Here is a 24,105-nt window from a genome sequence, read left to right as displayed (position 1 = left end):
TCCTTTACATTTCCAAAAGAGTTATTGAATGCAGCTGAATCAGTCATCTCTGTGTGTTTCTCGTTTTGAATTTTGCAACAAACTTTAATATCATATAATACTGTATACCTGTCCCTTCAAAGGGGGTCTAGCTCCAAGTGGAAGGAGCTTATGAATAATGCCTGAGATTGAGAATTGCCTCCAAAGAACCTTTCTCTTGTTGCATTCAGTTTATCCATCCATTTTTGCTGCTAAGCACCCATTTAATTTGTAGAGTGTCATATATCAAATATTAAGATGAAATGCAACAGAATTTCATTTACGTACTGATAGCAAAATATCTTTTAACCATTGATAACTCTTACATTTTGGCAAGCTGTCATCAAAGCATTGCTTTAGCACATACAGTACCATCGAGCTGTAAGCAATAGAGTGCTCTTCTAGAAAATAAGAAATAAATTTCAGAATCTTTTTCAGGTTGAAGGTCACACTTGAACTTTGAGTGGCATGTCATGAGCTGCACATCAAAAAATGATGAGATTTTGGAGAAACACATCTTATACTTTCCTGTTTTATTCCATGGAGCGATGACAGCATTATGCCACATTACTTATTTTCAATCTACTGTATTTTTCAGTGTATAAGACGCACCTTTTTCCTCCCTAAAAGAGGCTGATAATTAGGGTACCTCTTATACTCTGAATGTGGCTTTTTCCCCCAAGCCCTAACTAGCTGCTAACAATCTTCCCAGCTCCTACCTTGCAGGCTCTTTCATTGTTTCTCTCTGTGAAGAATGTTTTCCAAGCCCTAAGTCTTTGCAGGGTTTTTCTTTTCATTACTCTGAATATGCTTCTTTCTGGCCCTAACCAGCTGCTAATGATGTTCCCAGCTCTTATCCACTGGCAAGCTGTTTCATTGTTACTTTTTGCAAAGAAAATGTTTTCCAAGCCCTAAGTCTTTGCAGGGTTTTTTCCATTGCTCTACTTACTACGAATGTTTCTTTCCAGGTGCTAATGATGTTCCCAGCTCTTACTGGCTTGCAAGCTCTTTTATTGTTAGTCTCTCAGAATAATGTTTTTAAAAGGGAGGGTGCTTCGGGGGATGCTGGCTGGAGCAGGAGGGGGCCACCAGCCCAGAAAGCTTTTACCACATGAATGTTGCTGGGATGCTCTCTCCCCCTGTCCCTGCAGCCTTCGGGAGACACTAGCCAGGAGCAGGAAGCTTCTAACCACCGTGCAAAGGTTGCCTTCTCCCCCCATCCCCACAACCTTCGGGAGACACTGGCTGGAGACGGGAGGCTTCTAACCACTGTGTGAAGGTTGCCTTCTGTCTCCATCTCCACAGCCTTTGAGAGACACTTGCCTGGTGAGAAGAGAGAATAGACTAGCACGAATGTTTGTAGGCAGGAGGAGGCAAAGACGAGGTAGGGCAACCACGTGCAGAAGCAAAAACCAGCAATTAATGGGGGGGGGCACTGTAAACAAGATGTCGATACATGCGCAGTGCTGGAAACCTGGCTTCTGTACATGCACAGAAGGGGGAAAAATTCAAACAAAAAATTCAAACAAAAATTCCAAAATAAATCAAGAAAAAAAAAAGATGGCAGTGCCCAAGGACCAGCACCAATTAATCTGGTTCAGTGATGTCATTGTGATGTCACCAGCAAGTCGCTATCAGTTCGTGCAAACCGGTCTGAACTGATCTCAATCCACCCCTGTTCTACTCCCATTTTAGGCATAAAAGTCCACTGGATGGCTTTGAAATAACAGTCGACAGACTTTCTCTTAGCTCAAACCAACCTAGCAGGGAAAACAGGAGGGGGAAGAAGTATTAGGATGTTCGCTGTCTTCAGTTATTTACAAAAATAATAAAGGCAAGAAATAAATAAATAGAGCAGAATTTAGAAGGGAAGTCTTTCATGTGGCAAGAATATTTCACATTGCTTTTTTGAATTTATAGTTGAAGTTTGAGTGAACAATAGCTTCTTATTGTTTTTATTGACAGGGCTATTTAGGTATTTGAGAACAGTTTTCTTTATGTGCCTTCAATTTAGTGAACAGATATTTTGAGAACAGCTGTTTAGAAAACAAGAAAGATGCCCTTGGGTTCTTCAGCTAAGGTTTTGAGGATCTGCCAGACACATTATTGATTTGAGAAGCTCGTGACTTCAAGAAATGGAGCTACACAGTCATCCAAAAAAGGAAGTGACAACTAGAGATTGCTTGACCATTGCTCATCATTTGGATGAAGTGGTACAGAGTCACTCTTTTTGTCCAAATTATATCCCCAGAGACCCTGCTAGCAAGGCTGAATTGTTACAGCTTCTCCTTGAAACTCTCTCACTTCTTAAAATAGTCACATATTGGCTGCTATGGCTAACCATGCTGAGCCTTAAATTGATAGTTTAAGTTTAGGAATTTCATCCTGTGCACCACAATTGGTGGAAAACACAAAATTGCTGTAATTTTTTCTAATTCTGTCCAATCTGAAACTGATTCATATAAATTAGTGTCTTCTATTGACATTAAAGAAAACTTTGGAATGGTTCATAAACCTGGATACAAAGCGCAGTGCACAGAATGTTTCTGCAACTGGGTGTGGAGAAAAAAAGAAGAAACATACCAGTTGTCTCCTAGAAGGTATCACACAACAGGAGAAATATTTTTAGAAGCACCTGCCTTCTCCATCCTAACTATGGCACAATTCTTAAAATAACCGCTAGAAAATAAGAGAAGTATAACATGCATTACTTAATATTTTCCGTTGTGGGGAAGGGCAAGATGTCAGAAGTGTGGTTTAAAAGTTAAACACCTTCTTTAGGACTTTGTCCTCAGTCAAAATTCTCTTCTTCCTCCTGATCACATCCAGTGTTTTCCTTTCGTTTGCTGAACATCTGGAGTTTTTCTGCCCAAAGAAATACTGCCCCAAAGCCATTTATTAAATTTAAGTGAATGATCACATGGAATGTGCCATGAATTTTTTGTTGGCGTACAAATCTGAAAGCGCTTCACAGAACCATTTTCTATATGTGTGACACAGCAATCTGCTTCCCTTCCACCCTTTTTCTGGAGTGAGAAAATCTGTCATATGATATCTCAGATTTATGCCTTCCAAATGTGTTCAACCAAGTCCTTCTATGATTAGCAAGCCTGCCTATTTGTCTAGGAATTATGGGAACTGAAGTAGTACGCTTCTGAAAGCACAAGATTGTGCAAAGGACGTTTGATCTTTCCGGTGACTTATTAACTTCTTTTGAGAACTTAGCATTTCCACATTCATTAAAGTTATATAATTTATCTAATTACTTTCCTGCTTAACCGTGACCAGGACACATCTCTTTAATTACAGTGATTCCTCCTTATACATTATGGTTTTTTTCTTTCACCTTCCCATATGTCACTCCTATTATAAACATTTTGTAAGATTAGTTTTTATAAAACATCATGCATTTCAACTCCTCATCTCAGGATTCCATGCCAAAACAACTAGACACATGGAAAGTTTTTTTCTCCCCTCTGTGTAATGTCTATCTATACTTATCTAATGTCTTATATTTAGTGTGGTTGTACCAGGGTTATCCGGGAAGTAAGGTTAGAAGGCAAGTAGCTCTCATGGGGAATGTTCGCGGGGGAAGTTGGTATTACTATCACGTAGTGGGAAGCCAGTAGAAGAGAACGAGCAATGCCAGCGGTCAGTAGATCATTGACTGGCATTGTGGTGAAGGTTAGAGATGAGCGTCCTCATTTTGTTTCCCTCCAAGTGCAAAGTGTGTGCTATAATACGCTACCTGAATGCTAAGGGCATGAACGCTACTGCGATGGTTGCCCAAGATTTGTGTGTGATAGGTGCCCAAGATTTTTCTCGATGATTGCTGAGTTTTGAATTTTTTGGCTGAAGGAGAATGGATATGGTGCCACTGCATTGATTGACGTTTGCTTTCTGGAGTATGGCGATAAGCCCAAGTTTCATCTCCTGTCACTATACAGTTGAGAAAAGCCTCACCTTCAATCTCAAAATGGTCAAGAAATTCTTGGCTGGCACTGATTCTGTCAATTTTGTGTGCTTCAGTAAGCATTTTGAGCACCCATCGAAGCAGCGTTCATGCCCTTAGCATTCAGGTAGAGTATTACAGCACATACTTTGCACTCAGAGGGAAAACGGAATGAGGACGCTCATCTCTAACCTTCACCACAACGCCAGTTGATAATCTACTGACCACTGGCACTGCTTGTTCTCTTCTGCTGGGTTCCACTACACAATAGTAATACCAACTTCCCCCCACAAACATTCGACATGAGAGCTACATGCCTTGCAACCAATATTCTGATTCTGCGCATGGGCGGAAGCAAAAATATCAGTGAAAATCACCAAAATCTCACTCGAGGAGTATCCTCATGTGAGATTTTGCTTCCTGCACATGCACAGATGTCAAATCTCACGCAGGGGTGTGCATGCACGGGTCGGGGATGTGCAGCTGCATGCGCCTCCCAGAATTTCCTACCAGGACGGAGCACCGGACTGTATAAGCAGCAGCCCATCACTCCAGCCCCCTTGCAAAGAGTTCTTTGCTTACTACTTAATGCTTTCCCTAAAGGGAGCAAGTATAGGAGGTTAAAATGCCACCCTGGCAGGCTCCAATGGAAGCAGGGGTGAAATGTTCCCGGTTCGTTCGTACCTCTCAGTTGTTGGAAAGCCAGTCATGAAGGCAGCGCAAAGCTCTGCCCACCCACCTGGATGCTGCCATTTTGGTTCTTTTACCCTCTGTTCCTGCGCAAACCATTCTGTGCATAAGCAGAGGGTAAAAGAACCCAAATGGCAGCATCCAGGCAGAGCTTTACTCTGTCTTGACGACTGGATCTCCAATGACCGAGAGGCATGAGCGAACCAGGAGCATTTCACCCAAAAGTAGAAGACCTGCAATGCAGGATCTGGTAAGATTTATTTCAGCATGTGAATGCCCATGGAAAGCCAGGTACGGGCAGCAGGTGCTTGTGTGTTTCAAATAATTGGCCTTATGTAGAGTTGCAGAAATTCAGGAGGGAGTTAATATTCATCAACCTCCTTGCAATGGACCAACTAAGTCCAACACTTTTGAAGAACACCAAGTTTGAAGAAGCCACAATGTGCCATTTTTAGTCATTCGATGCAGTGAGTAGCAGAAATAACCTGACCGCTTTTACAGAGAGGAAATTCACAGTTAATTCTGATTCCTGAGCTTTAAATCTGGCAGTTATCTGTTTCCTCTATCCCCTTTATAAAAACCTTCAATTCCCATGTTACAAATGCTTTTATGTTCCTAAAAGCATTTTTGAAATCTTTTATCTGTGAAAGTATCTGAAGTTGGGAGTAAAGTTATTGCAGAGTGCAAGATCAAAAAGGCACAGAATGGTGATGGAAAGAATCCTTAAAGCCCAGCATTCATGCTCTACACAATGCAGAATAAAGATGGGGGGGAACCCCACTTCACAGCTCAAAGACTTGCACTTTCAGATCAGCAGGTATTCCTAAACGGAGTTTATACAATATTCTAAACTGTTGCAAAGCTGACTGTTGTTTTCTTCATAAAAAGCTAGTATACTGATATATCTATTAAAAAGAGGATGAAATGTGTACAGTCTGTTATGGTGACCCTGTCACCTTATGTTATAGTTGTGTTGATCTTCTTATCCATCCAATGCAGATTATTAGATGTCTAGTAAGAAGCTAGGTCAAAATTAGCTTTTTATGGACTATTTAAGAGTTTTGTTGCACTTATTGGCCAGCTCTGCTTTGTTAGTGTCTTTCTGCAAGCAGATCTGGATTTCTGCAATTTATCACAGGGTTACATTGAAGCAAAGCTGTAAATCAAATCAAGGTATTGCTGAATCTGCAGACATATCTATTTGAACCAGTGGACTGATCTGTTAAAATCTTATATTTTAGAAGTCTTGATTTAGCGTGGTTTTTTTTAAAGGAATGGGTACACAGAGCTTTTTCAAAATCAAGTCTTGGTTCTAAGAAAGTACCATCTTTATTCCCCTGAACATTTCTGATCTGGAGCCTTTCTTAATACTCTGTATAAAGAGGGTAGATGGACTTGTGTTAGAATGTGATTGTTGACTAGGGGAAAAACAGGGAAGGAAAGATGGGATACAAGCCCCTCTGATTCTGTCTGGTAAGAAGAAGAGCGGAGATCTGCAGCAACCAAAAGTAGAAAGCCAGGCAAAACTGTAAATAATGTAATAATAATAATGATAACAACTATAATAATGATAACAATAATGATGATGATGATGATAATAATAATAATAATAATAATAATAATAATAATAATAATGATGATGATGATGATGCCTGTTCTTGTTTCCATAATTTATACATCCATCTTTGATATCCACGTTTTTCAGGCTCCGAGTTATAATAACACTTCATAATTGTGCGATTCTCTGACATTGATTGCCTTTGATTCAGTGGTCCACGACAAACTACTCCTAAAACTCAAATCCTATGGCATCTCAGGATCCCTCCACAGCTGGATTACAGCATACCTGTCAAACAGACAAGTGGTCAAAATAGGACACACCATATCCACCCCTGTCCCAGTTAAAAGTGGTGTTCCCCAAGGTAGTGTACTGGGACCAATGGTCTTCATTCTCTACATCAATGATCTTTGCGATTACATCACAAGCAACTGTGTCCTCTTCACCGACAATATAAAACTCTTCAACATCACCAATAACACAACTACTCTCCAAAAAGACCTGAGGTCTGTTTCTGAGTGGTCAAACACATGGCAACTCCAAATCTCAATTAGCAAATGCTCTGTCCTACACATTGGGAAGAAGAATCTGAACTCCAAATACTGTTGTTAGCTGCCCCGAGTCTAAGGAGAGGGGCGGCATACAAATCTAATAAAAGAAGAAGATAAAGAAAGTTCATGTCCATGTTTATTCTTATACCTGTTATCTTGTACATGCTTGAGAAACAAACAAACACTAAATGTAGGAAATGTAAGAATAAGATAAGAATGAAGAATAAAATTTGATTCTAAATGTGCATTGCTAAGACCTCAAAGGACAGATGTGCCAGAGATAATGTATAGGGCTACAAAGTGATTTCCCTAGAGTAGGTAGGAATAAGTATACAGGATGGCAGTGGCAGTAAATTGCGGATTTCTTTACAACTGATTCATAGTAAGAGTTTGAAGCAAGATTAGTTAGCTTTCGTGTGTTTCCAGAAAGTAAATTCCTTCCTTCCTTCCTTCCTTCCTTCCTTCCTTCCTTCCTTCCTTCCCTCCCTCCCTCCCTCCTCCCTTCCTCCCTTCCTCCCTGCCTCCCTCCCTTCCTCCCTGCCTCCCCTCCCTGCCTCGCTTCCTTAGGTTCTGTGATTAGTTATGTGTTCTTTTTGATATTTTACTTGGAAAGAGAGAGAGAGCAGATTAAGGGAGAATACAGACAGCCTGGAAGTGTAGAGAGCTACAGTATCTTCAAATCTAAAGCTCAGATTGATTAAGGATGCTAAACACACTTTTTTTAAGGAAAAGAAAGTGAAAAGAATTATTAAACCATCTGCTAAATGAAAGTGGCTAGCTTTTAAATACATAAAAGCATAAGCATCATGGGAATTCAAAATGCCCAGAAGTGTATCTGATTCCACCCCCGCCGTCCAAATTAGCTCAGTGTATTCTTGCTGCCTCTTACATGGTTACAGAGGACATACACCACTTTTCCAACTTGGTGCTCTCCAGCTGTGTGAGGCTTGCCTAATTCACTGCAACTTGGACATTAAATTCCCTATTGAATTACTGAATAAACACAGGGGATCCAGTTATTTATAACTCTCAGCACATATTGAGATTATGGGCACAAGCTCATGCCATTTTAATTTTGCCTTAAGATGCCCTGTTAACAGTTTTCTACAGTCGCAACTTCATTAGGGGCATTCTTCTCAACCACATCTCATAAACAAAATTGTCAAAGTTTGGAAATTTCTTCTCCAAAGAGAAAGTTGTACTTTTGCCACACTGGTATCATTTGTGATGATTTATTTATTTATTAGATTTCTATGCCACCCTTCTCGAAGCGACTCAGAGTGGGGTACAACATTATAAATATACTCAATATACATGTGAAATCTAATTATTTAAAAGACTTTTGCAAAATTAATTTAAAAAAAATCTAAAACCCCTTATGCAATCATCCACGTTCATCCAATTCAATCATTCATATCGTCCGGGGACAATCTCGTGAATCATGATCCCCATGCCTGTCAGCAGAGTTAGGTCTTCAGAGCTTTATGAAAGACCTGGAGGGAGGGGCCAGTGCATATCTCTGGAGGGAGTTCATTCCAGAGGGCCGGGGCCACCAAAGAGAAGGCTCTTCCCCTAGGCCCCACCAGATGACATGGTCTGGCCGACGGAACCAGGAGAAGGCCAACTCTTTGGGACCTAACTGGCTGCTGAGACACATGAGGCAGAAGATGGTCTCGTATTCTGGTCCTAAGCCATGTAGGGCTTTATAGGTCATAACCAGCACTTTGAATTGTGCCTGGAGACCAATTGGCAACCAGTGCAGCTCACAGAGTGTTGTTGAAATGTGGGCAGACCTTGGGAGCCCCACATAGCTTGCACGGTTGCATTTTGCACAATTTGCAGTCTCCGAACACTCTTCAAAGGCAGCCCAATGTGGCAAAGACTTCTTGAGTGCTGGATGGCTTTTTAATAAGGGATTCTTTTTTTTACTATATCATGTTTAATAGACAGCCTCCTTTATACATTGGCAGTAACAGATTAGTACAGAGATTGCATTAAAGAAAATATGTAGTAGCTTTCACAAAACTATAATCTTACCCTGGAAACACCAGAATGAGAGTGGAAGAAACTCAAGATCGCCCTGCCTTGATTCTCTTGGTATAAGATGGTTAATTAAAGAGAAACTTATCAGGCTTTCAATATTCTGTTATTATAGTCTATAAATAGCATTCTAATATTTATTGTGGTGTCTGTTACTTCATTTTATCTACTTTTTGTCAGCTAAAAAACAAAGATGTCACTTTCTATGCAATGGTAGATGCCTGTTCATTGGATATGTTCAGGAGATGCATTGGACTGTATGCTTTAATTTTAATTCTTGATATGAACAGGAGGTTGGACATATGGCTTAAATGGCCTCTTTCCTCTCCATGATTTTTGATTGCTTGGGAATAAATGTGATAAAAAGAAATTAAATCCTTCTGGTATAGTTGTTAATTCCTTTTGATTAGTTAAGCCTGCCAAATCAGCTTCAGTCTCATAGTTTCTCTACAGAAGTAAAAGCTTTAGCAGAATAGATTTGAAACCAATTATATCATAGACGTGAACCAAGCAGGTGATAGAGTGCTAATTGTATCTTTATCTACCAGTCTCTCTTTTTGACCTTCCATTTTCTCATGCCTGATTCCTTAATGTACCAAATTCGCAACTAAAGTGATAAAGAGGGATTTATAACTTTCCTCTCTTCAATAAATTAAGGTCTGTAATGTATAGTATGGTATCTGAACTACTTTCCCACTAATATATGCATTTACATACAAAGCATTCTCATTCATGCTTCTGGGTTTACTATACAAAATAGCTGTAGGATCGAATAAAACTTTACTCTTTTCCCCCTTAAAGGGTTATCTTTGTTAGTCTCATCTGTCTGCTAACTGTACCAACATTTCACTGTACATTTATGGATATTTATTTATTTATTTTGTCCAATACACAATGAGGGTTTTAGTGGGTATATATCTATATACACATAGTAAAATACATGATGAAGGTTATAGAGGAGATAATCATAGTTAAATATATCTAAGAAATAATAGAAAAGAAGATATAGTAATAGAACATACCAATGAAAGAATAGAAGAAGAGATATAGGAATAGAAGAAAGGTATAGGAGATATAGGAGAGCAATAGGACAGGGGACGGAAGGCACTCTAATGCACTTGTACTCGCCCCTTACTGACCTCTTAGGAATCTGGATAGGTCAACCGTAGATAATCTAAGGGTAAAGTGTTGGGGGTTTGGGGATGACACTATGGAGTCCGGTAATGAGTTCCACTCTTCGACAACTCGGTTACTGAAGTCATATTTTTTACAGTCAAGTTTGAAGCGGCTAATATTAAGTTTAAATCTGTTGTGTGTATCTCCCACATTGGCACAATCAAGACAGAGTACAGAGTTCAAATAAAAGATTCAAACAAGTATTTTTCCTTTCCATTTGATAAGGTGTGACAAAACTCAGGAATGGATGTGGTGTTGATGTCTCTTTAACTCAAATGCATATATTTCCTGGGCTTTTGTGTCTATTGAGGGTGGTGCCATGGCATAGTGGTTAAGAAGCTGGACTTGTTGGCTGAAATGCTGGCAGCTCAGGTTTAAGACCTGAGCGCCAAACAAAGTGGGGTGAGCTCCTGTCCTTCCTACAGCTCCTGCCAGCCTAGTGGTTTGCAAGCATGAAAATGCAAGTAAATAAATAGGTGCCACTTTGGTGGGAAGGTAATAGCATTCTGTGACATCATGCTGGACACATGGCTGCAGAAACGTCTCCAGACTTGCTGAATGGCCTTGAAAGGGAGATGCACACTGCTGCCTAGAGTCAGCAATGACTAGTGGAGTAAAATCTACAGGGACATTTCTACCTTTACCTTTATTTTGTGGCTATTATAGAAGCCCAGGAAAGAAAGCACACACTTTCTTTAAAGGGCAGCACATGTGCCAGTTTTGGGTCCTGATTTGGATGCTCCATACTCATATCAGTGAAGGGCTTCAAAAAATTTATTACCACACTATGGGCATGACTTATTTTGTGGATCTGGCTTGCTGGCCATGTGACCAGGTGTGAGTGGCTTGATGATCATGTGACCAGGGGTTGCTTAAAGGTCATGTGACTGGCTTAAAGGTGGCCAACTTGACGTCACTCACATCAAGGGTTTGGGTTAGGGACAAAGAGATTCAATTTCCCGATCTATTTACTATTACTGAACATTCAAAATATACTATTTAATTCTACGTATATATGTCATATGTGTGCATACATATTACACATAGGCACACAAAAATATACCTTATCTACTAGATAAACTGTACGTATATGTACACACAAGCACGCACAGCTCTTCTAAATTATACACATTCAACCTCATTTACTGCGATAGGAAAAACATACCCAGAGCCCAGAAGGGGGAAAAAAGAAAAAAAATCACAATTTTTCTACCGGTTCTGCGTACCAGACTGTACCAGTAGGAGCTCATCACTGACTCACATCCATTGCAATGTTTAATTAATAATTATTCATAATTGCCTGCCATCTACAACCATTCCTTTTGAATGTCTGCATGCAGTGTTTTAGCTTGGATAAATCCCATGACTTCAAATTCTGTAGAAAAGGATGGATGGAGCAGAGGGGAGAGAAAAGGAGAAAACAAGGTGCCCCATCTCCAAAGAAATCGTTAACACATCAGAGCTTTATTGTCTGAGCAGAGCTTTAATCAAGCATCACATTAAATAGTCTTGGTCACAGATACCTAATAAGCAGATCACAGCCTCTTGGAATGGAGCACAAAGCAGATTGTCACATATAATAATCCCAATTGTGCTTTGATAAAGGTTCTCCCCCTCCTTTCTCCCTCTCTTTCTCTGCAGGTAGTTAGAAAAGTCTACAAGATTCTTTTAGCATTCAGGTGCAGTTCTCCACTTACAATGCTGGCATCACATTTAATAGGGAAAGAGTGGGAGATGGAATGAAAAGAGGGAAATAAATAAGAAAAGGGAGTTAAGCAGCAATGGAAAAATATTTTTGAAAGAGATTCAGTTGAAGAACAGAGAGACATAGCATCAGCTTTAATAAAGTAATGAAAGGGGAAAACCAAAGACTGTTTTCCACAGGAGAACTACTGTAATACAGGGTGGAATACACACAAGGGTCTTGATCTATTAGGTTTCATAATTTGGGACAGAACTGTGCACTCTCTATGCAGTTGTTGGAAGATAATATCACAATGACTTAATTAAAGTTTAAATATTTATTATTTCCACAGGAGCTTTATTAAGTCAGTCAGAATGTTAAAAAGAAAAGTTTCGTCTAGATACCTTAAAGACCAAATTTATGAAGGCATAAGCTTTTGTTGCCATAGTAAAATGTGTTAATTTTTAAACGGCCATGTGCCTTTTTTCTTTTTCTTACAACATGCTAACATATTTACAAATGTGGAATAAATATAGGTAAGATTCCATTATATCAGATGTAAAATAAAACTGTGAAGGTGGTGATGGGGGGGGGGGAGGGACAAATATAGCTGTCTGATCATGAATCTATAAGTTCCCCTTATAGTCCTAAGGAAGTCAAGTAGTCTACACTAAGAAATTAGAATTGGGCCAACAATTCTATCATTAAGCCATACAGTTGCTAAATTGAAAAATCATGACCATAATGACATGTAGTGATGTCACTTCACATTTTGTCATTCAGTAAACTATCTATGACCATGACTTGCAATTTTACTTCTGCTTTATTAATTAACTCTACTTGTTTGTGTAAGCTGGGGTGAGCCACAAATTGCAATCACATGACAATGAGAAACTGAGAGATCATACATGCAAGGATTGGTTGCAAAAGTTTATTTTTACACCATCATAACTTTGAATGATCATTAAACGAGGCAGTTGATAAATGAGGAGTGTCTAACAGATTTCAGACAGCAACATTTTCCTCCACATTCCTTCTTCAGGCTGCAACTAAATATAGTCACCTTAGCTTCAACACTAGCTAGATGCTTCCTCTATCTTCGGCTTTATTTACTTTCTAACTCGAAAAACTGTAGAACCCCAGCTGAGAATCTGAGGAAGCTTTCTCTCATTTGACATTTCTGATTATTAATGAAATTTTTATCTTTTACTTTTCCATATTGAACAAACAGAAAACAAATCCATAATTTTAACACTCCTAATGCTACAATTTGTCCTATTTATGATTTCCAATTATTTCCATCAGAAATAAAAAGTAAATAAATGTAGGATGCTTTCTACCACAAATATTTATTGAAGAGCTGGAAGATTTAATAATCTTGTCCTAAATAAATTGGGCAGATAGTATTCCCACCTTCCCTCTCCAATTCTTCGTGTGCCAATGGTCACTCTGTCACCATTTCTGCAGAGCCATTACTCTCTTTTCGCTTGAAGATGGAGCAAGGAGTGATGGCTGGATGCAGGGGCATCTGCAAATGTAGACCGCATTTGGAATACTGTGTTCAGTTCTGGAGACCTCGCCTACAAAAAGATATTGACAAAATTGAATGGGTCCAAAGACGGGCTACAAGAATGGTGGAAGGTCTTAAGCATAAAACGTTTCAGGAAAGACTTAATGAACTCAATCTGTATAGTCTGGAGGACAGAAGGAAAAGGGGGGACATGATCGAAACATTTAAATATGTTAAAGGGTTAAATAAGGTTCAGGAGGGAAGTGTTTTTAATAGGAAATTGAACACAAGAACAAGGGGACACAATCTGAAGTTAGTTGGGGGAAAGATCAAAAGCAACGTGAGGAAATATTATTTCACTGAAAGAGTAGTAGATCCTTGGAACAAACTTCCAGCAGACGTGGTTGGTAAATCCACAGTAACTGAATTTAAACAAGCCTGGGATAAACATATATTCATCCTAAGATAAAACACAGGAAATAGTATAAGGGCAGGTCTTTTTCTGCCGTCAGACTTCTATGTTTCTATGTTTCTATGTTTCTAGAGGTTGGCTTTGGTGGTAAAATGGATGCTTCACCTGCTATTCATGTGTATTACGTGCAACTCAAATAAGAAATAAGTAGAACTTTCAGCCACATCGTCAGAGCTGACATCTTGACTGTTTTGATCACATCCTGTGGGCACTGTGCTCATTTTTCTGCTTTTCTATTAGCCAGCCACATGGATTTTATCTTCCTCTTCTTCCTCCTCTTTTCTATGTCTACAAAGCAGCAATACAGTTAGAGAAAGCTAAGCAGAGAGGAAGGGGCTCAGATGGGGAAAAATCAATGGCCAAGTGGAAATACCTGTGTTTTCTCCTTTATCCTGAGTATCTAGCAAGGCAAGACAATGGAGGGATTTTGCCATTTATATAAAACACAGCCAGTATTCCTCTCTTCTGGCCCTACAGTTTCTATGATGCTTTCTTTTTACTGTTTATAACTCAGCTATCAAACCACTCTTACTCAGCTTTCAGAGATGATGTAACGCTCAAGAAACATTAGGCTTTAGTGTCTCACTCCTTTTAGAAATAGTGTGGGCTTCTATACAGATTCTAGCTGTTCTTGGATGTTGTCCAAGAATGGAAAAGGATTTCTTCCTTAGATTCAGGGTGCCAGGCAGCATCCAATCAACCAGTGCCACACAACGTGCAAGGCTTCCTTTTCAGCTTATTTGATGCACCTGACAACAATTGTCTAATCTCGAAGGTGCATTTGTACTTGCTGTTTTCAAAATGTAGGGACTGAGATACATTGAGGCTGAGACTGAGTAATACAGGAAGAGACACACTATGAAGTGAAGAAAAGTTTAGACTCCAGAATGTTGGAATGTAAAAACTGATAAGCTAGTTAAACAATTCCACAATAAAAACCCAGAGAAACCAAAGGGTCCCCCTGGTGGGGGGGAGAAGGTGTGGTTAAGGATGCCCCCTATGTTATTCTCTTTCTTTTCTTGTATGACATGTTCTTTCTTGAGGGGAGGCACCTTTCAGGCCAAAGCCATTTTAATTGGGGGCTTTGGCTGGCCACACTTAATACCATTTTTAAATGTATTCTTTCTTGTGGGAATTTGGGAGGGGTCATTGCATGAAGGATGTCTACATGTAGTCATAACAAATTCATTCTAGATTGTCAAGGTCATCCTTGGTCTTTGCACTCCTGCACCTGCACGGAAGGAGATGGGAGTTGCTACTAAGTTTGCAGATGAAGATTGGTCAACGTGATGGACCTGGGGGTGTGGGGACATGGACTTGAACTTTCAACTGGGTGGAGAAACCCTGAGGAGTTCCGACTCAGTTTCTCCCAGATGTGCCAATGTTGCTCTGCTAATAAATTGGAATACTTTGCCTCAGACTCTGATTTAATTTTCAATGCTATTTGGACCCCTGACAACTATAAAATTTCAAGCAACAGTCAAGTGTCTTATATAATTAAACATAATCAAAAGAAAGTATAATTAGCTGGGACTAGTAGCATGGCTATGAGAAAATAACTGAGCCCAACCTTACATAGCAGTATCATGATGCAAATCTCTTTTTCCACTGGAGCTCATAATATCAGATATGTCATTGGAAAGAAAAATAACAAAATTGCATCTCATTTATTTTGGCCATGTCATGCATGAGAATTCACTGGAGAAAGCAATTATGTTTGGAAGTGTTAATGGTAAAAGGAAACCAGGCCACTAAAGAAGATAGTGGCTGGACACCATCAAAGCTGACAGGCCAGAGTATAGAACAGTGTTTTTCAACCAGTGTGCTGTGGCACACTAGTGTGCCGCAAGACATGGTCAGGTGTGCCGCGAAGCTCAACAAGAGAGAGAAAGAGGGAGAGCGAAAGAAAGCAAGAGAGAAAGAGAAAGAGAGAGAAAGAAAGAAAGAGAGAGAGAGAAAGAAAGAAAGAGAGAGAGAGAAAGAGAGGGAGGGAAGGAAGGAGGGAGAGAGAGAGAAAGAGAGCAAAAAAGAGAGGAAGGAAGAGAGAAAGAAAGAGGGATGGAGAGAGAGAGGAAGGAAGGAAGAGAGAGAAAGAGGGAGAGCGAAAGAAAGCAAGAGAGAGAGAGAAAGAAAGGAAGAGAGAGAGGAGAGAGAAAGCAAGAGAGAGATAGAGAGAAAGAAAGCAAGAGAGAGAGAAAGAAAGAGAGGGAGGGAAGGAGGGAGAGAGAAAGAGAGCAAAAAAGAGAGGAAGGAAGGAAGAGAGAAAGAAAGGGATGGAGAGAGAGAGGAAGGAAGGGAGAAAGAAAGAGGGATGGAGAGAGAGAGGAAGGAAGGAAGAGAGCAAGAGGGAGAGAAATAGAGCGAAAGGGAGGAAGAGAGAGAGAGAGAGAGAATTTTTTTGTCCAAACTTTTTTTAGCCCCCTCCATCCCCCCCCCTCCGCTCAATGTGCCCCATGATTTTGTATATGTAAAAAATGTGCCGCAGCTCAAAAAAGGTTGAAAATCACTGGTATAGAACAACTAAAGGAATAGTGGATACCACCACCACCACCATCTCCTCTCACTTGTATGCCATTCCTCTTTAATGGGCTGCTTCTTTAGCATGGTTTACAAATCTTGATCAAGCTAGGCACAGCCTCTCCTAGTTTATTTGTGTTCAGTCTATCTGCAAACAATCTTCATCAACTCAGAAGAATTGAAGATTGTTCAAAAAAATATGAACATTGGTGCAGATACCAAAGGAGAACAGGGGTTATGACTATGGATTTTACTTCCTTTATAACTAAACCGCATGGCAGTTTTTCTTATAATTGGGTTTTATAATCACAAGGAGTGCCATGTGAAGTGAAAGAATGGTATAATGGGGATATTATCCTCAGCTACTTTTCTTCTTACAAAAGAAAATATATGTGTAGTTCTATTTTCTCCCAAACAGGTTTCTAATAGAAAGCAGCTTGAGGTGAAAGGGTTAAGTATACTCTTCTATTTTAGATTGCAATCTCCAAGTTGCATTTTATAAACAAAACAAAGGAAAAAGGTGAACCTTACTGTCCTCTATTTTTTTTTAGGAACTGCTGTGACCTCTACATTTTATCTTTTACTGAAAGAATGCCCTGTTTATATTTCAGGATAAAAGAGCTTCAGTTGGAGAGTATTCCTCAAATCTTTTGCTTAAGATATAAACTTAATTTATTGCTTTATTTCCCTAAGAGAGACTGCAATGTGGCTCGGTAATTTTATTTAATACCCCTTTAGCCCTGTTTCTTTGATGGGTCACATGTATTCTGCAATTTGTTTCAAACAGTAAGCGAGATATTCTGTATTTGGTCTGGGGAGTGGGAACTCTCTAGTTCATTTATGATTGGCTTATAATTGGAGAACTAGTGTAATGATATTGAGAAAGTTAAGTAAGCTAAATTAAAATTGTAATAATGTATAAAAATAGCATATTCTGTAAAGCAAAATCTAAATTAATGTGGCAGCCAGGTGCTATTCTTTGTCATTTGCTATTTGATTCAACGGCTATACAATTTTGTGAGTTGGTTATATTTGGATCATTCAACGTGGATGACACGTTGAAGGAGAGTCCATGAAAACCCATATTCATCTTCTTGAATGGAAAATATATCATAAAAATAAAAGAATATGAGATGAGAAATGGATGTTGTTTTAACACCTTCCATAGCATCCAAGAGGGAGGTTTTGGTGACTGAATAAGTCTTTTCCATCACTGAGATTCATGAATGTCTGCCGAATGTTCTGCCAATGTAAAGTGTACTATAAATGCTAAGCAACGTTAACCCCCTCTGGTGCTAAATCATTCTAATTCACAATTCAGTGTGAGACAACTGTGATTAATTTAAGAGAGCTATTTACCACTTCATTGATAAGAGCTTTTAACACCGAGTTTCCATTCCAAGACTGCTTCAGCAAGCTTTAGGCTAAGACATTTATTTATTTTTATTTATTTATTTATTTTGTCCAATACACAATGAGGGTTTTAGTGGGTATATATCAATATACACATAGTAAAATACATGATGTAGGTTATAGAGGAGATACTCATAGTAAAATATATCTAAGAAATAATAGAAAAGAAGATATAGGAATAGAATATATCAATGAAAGAATAGAAGAAGAGATATAGGAATAGAGGAAAGGTATAGGAGATATAGGAGAGCAATAGGACAGGGGACGGAAGGCACTCTACCAAAAGCTTGTAGCTTTCCCTAGGTATAAATTTCTTTATATCACTTCAGCATCTAGCCATTGCTAGATAAAGGCTGTCTTCATTACTGTTATTTTGGACACAGCAATGATTGGGTGACTTGAAGGAACATTATAAGTTGCTAGTGGAGAAATGTAGGTCTTCCGCACGCAACTGAGTAGGCCATTGTCATCTGTACTGATATATGGTTCCATTGCCATCACTGATTTCTCCTTTTATTAGGCTGCCCTTTTATGCCATTTTCACCTGGGGAATCAATATCTCTTGTGACTACCAAACAAGAGATGTAAGAAACTGATGTAGACCCCTCTACTTGGTTGGTTTAGCTCTTTTTCATTTTCACTTTTTGTGGAAACACTTATTTCTGAAAAGTTGCTTTCTTGTTTTCTTTCTTTCTTTTTATACTATCTGGTTTTTTATTCACTATTCTCCTTTCACTTATGTATTTTCTGAACATATGGTTTGGTAATAGTATTATCTGGCTTTGTTGTGCTATTATCTATGTACCATTAAAGATTGGTGATATTGAAAGGTTTTTGTACTTTATTCAAAGATTTATTGTGGTCATAAACCAGCACAATTGCAACTAGACACAAATTGTCAATGAGGGAACTAATAACAATGCCTTCTCCAATTTTATTTTCATTGTATTTATCATTTTTGTTGTTCTCTGCCATTTTGTTAAAACCAATTTTACTATTTTTCACAGAATTAATATCTAAAGACTTTCTCTGCTTTCTCTGGTTAAGCTCTGCTCCTGGTGACTTCACAGATATAATCCCATAATTTTTCTTAACAACAATATTGAAATGAATCTGTAATGACCTTCTATTAGAATTTTGTTTCCTATACACCTAGGATTTTTAAGTTATCTCCCAGCCAAGTTAAAATTTGGTCCCTAGTTTTGGGCATTCAGAGAATTAAGTCAGTTCAATTATCTCAAAGACTTCCTTAAAATCAACAAGTATGAAAATTAAGAGTTTCAAGTATGATATTTTCATAAACTGGGTTGTATAGTAAGTAATGTGTTATATAATTGATTCAACTTGTTCTGTTCTCAAATACATATCTATGTGTAGCAGCACTGATGAAACATTTAGCACTCTCTTCACTCACAACCCTATTGTATCATCTTATAAGTCTCCGAGTCTTCGGAGAGGGGCGGCATACAAATCTAATAATTATTCTTATTCTTATTCTTATTCTTATTCTTATTCTTATTCTTATTCTTATTCTTATTCTTATTCTTATTCTTATTCTTATTCTTATTCTTATTCTTATTCTTATTCTTATTCTTATTCTTATTCTTATTCTTATTCTTATTCTTATTCTTATTCTTATTCTTATTCTTATTCTTATTCTTATTCTTATTCTTATTCTTATTCTTATTCTTATTCTTATTCTTATTCTTATTCTTATTCTTATTCTTATTCTTATTCTCATCATCATCATCATCATCATCATCTTATAAATGCCAATTTTAGAATATTTTTTGTTTTGAATAGTTTTGCTATTCAGAATACTGAAGAAAGACCTCCAATCATTTCCAAAATATGCCATTGAGAAATGCCAACTACATCTCTACAACACCAGCCAAACATAACTTAGTATGGTTTTACTAACTGAGTTAGTAAAAATTAATTATATTCAAAAGTATAACTAACAAATTATAATACAGGGGATCTCTGGCAATTGGGACTAGAGTTGTCATTCCTAAACAATATGGTCATAAAATGTAATATGATGTGACAATATCGATTAGTAAAGGCAGTTCTAGTTGGATTGTTAAGTGAGGACCTCACGTGACCATGATTTCTGTCTTCTGCTGACTTCTCCATATATTGTTTTCTTGTGGGAAACCAGTAGGGGATGTTGCAAATCCCAGTCACATGACCACAACTCTCTGCAATGTCATAATTGGCCAGATTTTGATTGCAAATGGCCAGATTTTGATTGCACTATTGCAGGGGTACTGTGATGGCTGAGATTATAAGATCTGGTTTTAAGTCCACCTTAGTCAGCACCCTTATAACTTTGAATGGTCACTGAATGAATGTGTGGTGGCCCATCAACTGCCAACAGAACTGGCAACAGGCTTGGACAGTGAGGTGGTTGGGGAGGAACTTGAACCAGTCCTGGAGTCTGGGGAAAGCTCTCATGGGGTGCCCTTCATCATAGGCAAAGATGGGGCCAGAGCCATCCAACATTTATCAGTTGCCTTTGGAGTCAGAGATAAGTGGAGCTCAAGAATAGCTGGAGCCTCTTCCAGATGCACGTATGTGCAGAGCTATCAGGAGAAGGGAACAACTAAGGAACAGGGGTTGACTTGGAAGTAAAGGCGCATGTGGCGTATGAAGATTTGCTTATCTGAGTTCATGCCTCACAGAAACTCCTTACCAGGTATTTCATTTTATAGCTTTGTGACCAGAAGCACTTGGCCTGATAAGGTCTGTTTTTGCAATTAAACCTTGAAAGGCTTATTGGGGCTGGGCTTGAAAGGCTGGGTCTTTTCTGAATGTGAATTAATAAAAAGGGTTTGGGTGTTTTTTTTGGGGGGGGGGACAAGGAGTCTGTTTCATGATTCTGTTCAGAATTCCTGGGTCAGAACAGAATGGACATAACCTGAAGATTTCCTGCAATGTCCCTTAGTTTTGATTTGAAGTCATTTTATAATTTAGGGTTAATCACTTAAACAATAGCTTTGGTTCTCCATGAGGGTGATCAAACTCAGTCAATGAAAAAAAGTATTACCTACTCAGAAACATAAAGATTTAGGATGGAACATCAATCTAAATGTTGTCAATAGTAATGTACTAATGAATAACTGTTGTAGAAATGAAGTGTTGGTTATAAATTTTGTTATGCTTCATAATTAATTGACTATGTGGCATCTAAGCATACAAACTCATACAAACTCAGGCCTTTTCCCTAACATTTTCTTTCAAAGTTCTCCCTGTGAATTTTGATGGTAAATGTTATTCAGGTTTAGTCACCTGCTGAAAATTTCTCTAGAGTTTCTGCATATCTGACATTCAATTATATTTGGTTGACTATTTGTTGGTATTTTGCAATAGTTAACAGCTGATGCTGATGCAAATATTTGTTGACATTCAGTGATTCTTAATATTTAACAATATTTGAGAGACATATATATATTTTTTTTATCTCTCCATGTTTCATACTGATACATCTCCACAAAATGTATTTTATGGAATGACTCCAATTCTTACTATTGTAGGCACCACATTTTTAGTTGTGCATTGAGAATGTCCTGGAACATACTTTACGTTTAGATATTTCTATGAATTGCCACAGAATATTAGTAGTGAGGGATGTAAAATCTCCATCTCTAAGAAAAAAAATGTGTTTGTATAGGGGAGGAATTCTCAATAGCTTGGACTGAACTCAGAGTTCTTTGAAAGATGCCCATTGCTATATCATATCTGATAATATTTCATAATGGAAATGTCATTGTATTAATATTAGACACTATTTAGTATGTAATGTTTTTTTCCTAGATAGTGTTTGATTAAAAATATATAATGGCAATAAATATTTCCTGGTTGGGAGGCGTTTTAATATGAGAATTAAAGTACAAAGCATTCAATTGTAGAATATCTCAGATTGAAAAAGTAAAGTTGTATTTTGATTTTTTTTTGTTCAGAAGCTTTAATAAGAAACATGAAATGTGAGTTATTTCAGACCAACAAGACTTTTAGAAAGTAAAAGGAAGCTATTAATATTAGTTGAAGTTTCTTTTAATGTAGGTCAAATAGAAGTAGAGATTGTATATGCAGAAACTTCATTATTCCCTTCTGCCTCTTTGAAAAAAAAATGTCAATAGAAAAACCCAACAAGCAAAAAATAGTCAAGACAGTGGGCTGAGTTGACCTCAATGCTGAGGTCAACAAATCAGAGTTTCTAAAGTTGAAAACTCAGAGGGCGCTGTTTCTAATTTTTGTGACAGCAAAACCATCATAAATTGAGGTAGAAACATAGAAACATAGAAGGCTGACGGCAGAAAAAGACCTCATGGTCCATCTAGTCTGCCCTTATACTATTTCCTATATTTTATCTTACAATGGATATATGTTTATCCCAGTCATGTTTAAATTCAGTTACTGTGGATTTACCAACCACGTCTTCTGGAAGTTTGTTCCAAGTATCTACTACTCTTTCAGTAAAATGATATTTTCTCATGTTGCTTTTGATCTTTCCCCCAACTAATTTCAGATTGTGTCCCCTTGTTCTTGTGTTCACTTTCCTATTAAAAACACTTCCCTCCTGAACCTTATTTAACCCTTTAACATATTTAAATGTTTCAATCATGTTCCCCCCTTTTCCTTCTGTCCTCCAGACTATACAGATTGAGTTCATGAAGTCTTTCCTGATACGTTTTATACTTAAGATCTTCCACCATTCTTGTAGCCCTTATATAGAGCGCTGGTGAGACCACATTTGGAATACTGTGTTCAGTTCTGGAGACCTCACCTACAAAAAGATATTGACAAAATTGAACGGGTCCAAAGACGGGCTACAAGAATGGTGGAAGGTCTTGACCATAAAACGTATCAGGAAAGACTTAATGAACTCAATCTGTATAGTCTGGAGGACAGAAGGAAAAGGGGGGACATGATCGAAACATTTAAAAATGTTAAAGGGTTAAATAAGGTTCAGGAGGGAAGTGTTTTTAATAGGAAAGTGAACACAAGAACAAGGGGACACAATCTGAAGTTAGTTGGGGGAAAGATCAAAAGGTAGATTTCTAGTCTGTAATAAAGCTACTACACCTTCTTTATTGAGCTTTAAAAACTTTTCTAACCACTGTCAGTAAACTTTTGTAACCACTGTAATATCAGAGCTGACTTATAAAAGTGCAGAATCTGGAAGAGGCTGCAGCTACTGAATGATAATGGAGCTTCCTGTATCCTTATTAACAGCCATAACAACACGAGGGGCAGAAAAGGACATCTAAGGTGGCATCATGCAACCATGGAACTGGTGATTTGCCAGTTGACTGTTTTACTGAAAAGGCAACTGGAGACCCAGGCCACATGCAGATTCCAAAGCTCTCATTTTATACAGTGCATGGAGCCCCTTTTGACTGAACTTCCAGAAATCAGTTAGTCTTCTCTACCTACAAACATACAATGTTTGCACCCTAAAAAAAGAAATTCAACTGAAGGGGGGGGAAAAAGACCAATTCATCCTTAGGATATTGGCTCTCATTTGTTTCACCTAACTGGATAAATGGGAGTGGAGTGTGTCACGGTTTGTGTAGTGATTAAAGTCTGCTAGGATCTTAACCCCGCGGAGAACGATGGATAAAAGCCTTAGTCATTTGTTCAAACAAGATATATTTATTTTAAAAACAGAAATAAACAAATAAAAGATTGTCTCGAGGGACAACATAAAATATATGTCTTACTTGATGGAGGTTCATGAAGGAGAGAGGAGAGTGAGAAGTGAAGAAGAAGGGAGTGAGTTGGCAGGATATTACAACATAAGAGGAGGATCTAATAAGGCACACATAATTAACTCTTTCATTACTGAATGTCTCTGAGGGGCTGTCAATATACAGCTTGACAGAGTGGACTGTAAACATTGTAGTCTAACATGCATAGAAGGTGCTGGGTTTCTCATTCCTGGTCTAATTTTCTTCCTCAGTATAAGGGAGTGACTGATGTCAGATGTTGTGACAAAAATTATGACTTAAATCTGGTGGAATATAGGGAACTCCTTAAATCCAATACAGTTCTTAATCTATCTGTCTTTGCTCTGAAATGTTATAGATTTCATTATCTATTTATTTAGTGTTTCTAATCCATTAGAAAAGTAGGACATGGTTTAGGAATATCTAAATCTTGTTCTACTGTTTAATGTTGTGATTTCTCCTTTTCCCCCCACAGATTCCTCAGATAAGCTATGCTTCCACAGCCCCTGACCTGAGTGACAACAGTAGATATGACTTCTTTTCTCGCGTTGTCCCCTCTGATACTTACCAAGCACAGGCTATGGTGGACATTGTTAAAGCATTCAAGTGGAATTATGTTTCAACATTAGCTTCTGAAGGGAGCTATGGTGAAAGTGGAGTAGAAGCCTTCATCCAGAAATCCAGGGAGAGTGGTATGTAAATTTATATCATTATAAAGATGAGGTGTATGGATAGAACATCTTGACATAGATTAATGGAATTATCTTTAAAAGCCAGACATGGAAGTCACAG

General features: G+C 38.2%; 1 protein-coding gene across 1 annotated transcript in view; it reads left to right on the top strand.

The window, feature by feature from the left end:
• GRM4 (glutamate metabotropic receptor 4) overlaps positions 1-24,105 on the top strand; it is a 412,871-nt gene that overhangs the window by 94,966 nt on the left and 293,800 nt on the right. The window contains exon 2 of the mRNA XM_070748521.1: positions 23,789-24,005. Coding sequence (XP_070604622.1) covers positions 23,789-24,005 — 217 coding nt within the window. The remainder of the gene's footprint in view (positions 1-23,788; positions 24,006-24,105) is intronic.

This window comes from Erythrolamprus reginae, chromosome 3, assembly GCF_031021105.1.
Source record: "Erythrolamprus reginae isolate rEryReg1 chromosome 3, rEryReg1.hap1, whole genome shotgun sequence".
NCBI lineage: Eukaryota > Metazoa > Chordata > Lepidosauria > Squamata > Dipsadidae > Erythrolamprus > Erythrolamprus reginae.
Note: the sequence above shows the minus strand (reverse complement) of the source record. Positions and strands in the feature narration are given on the sequence as shown.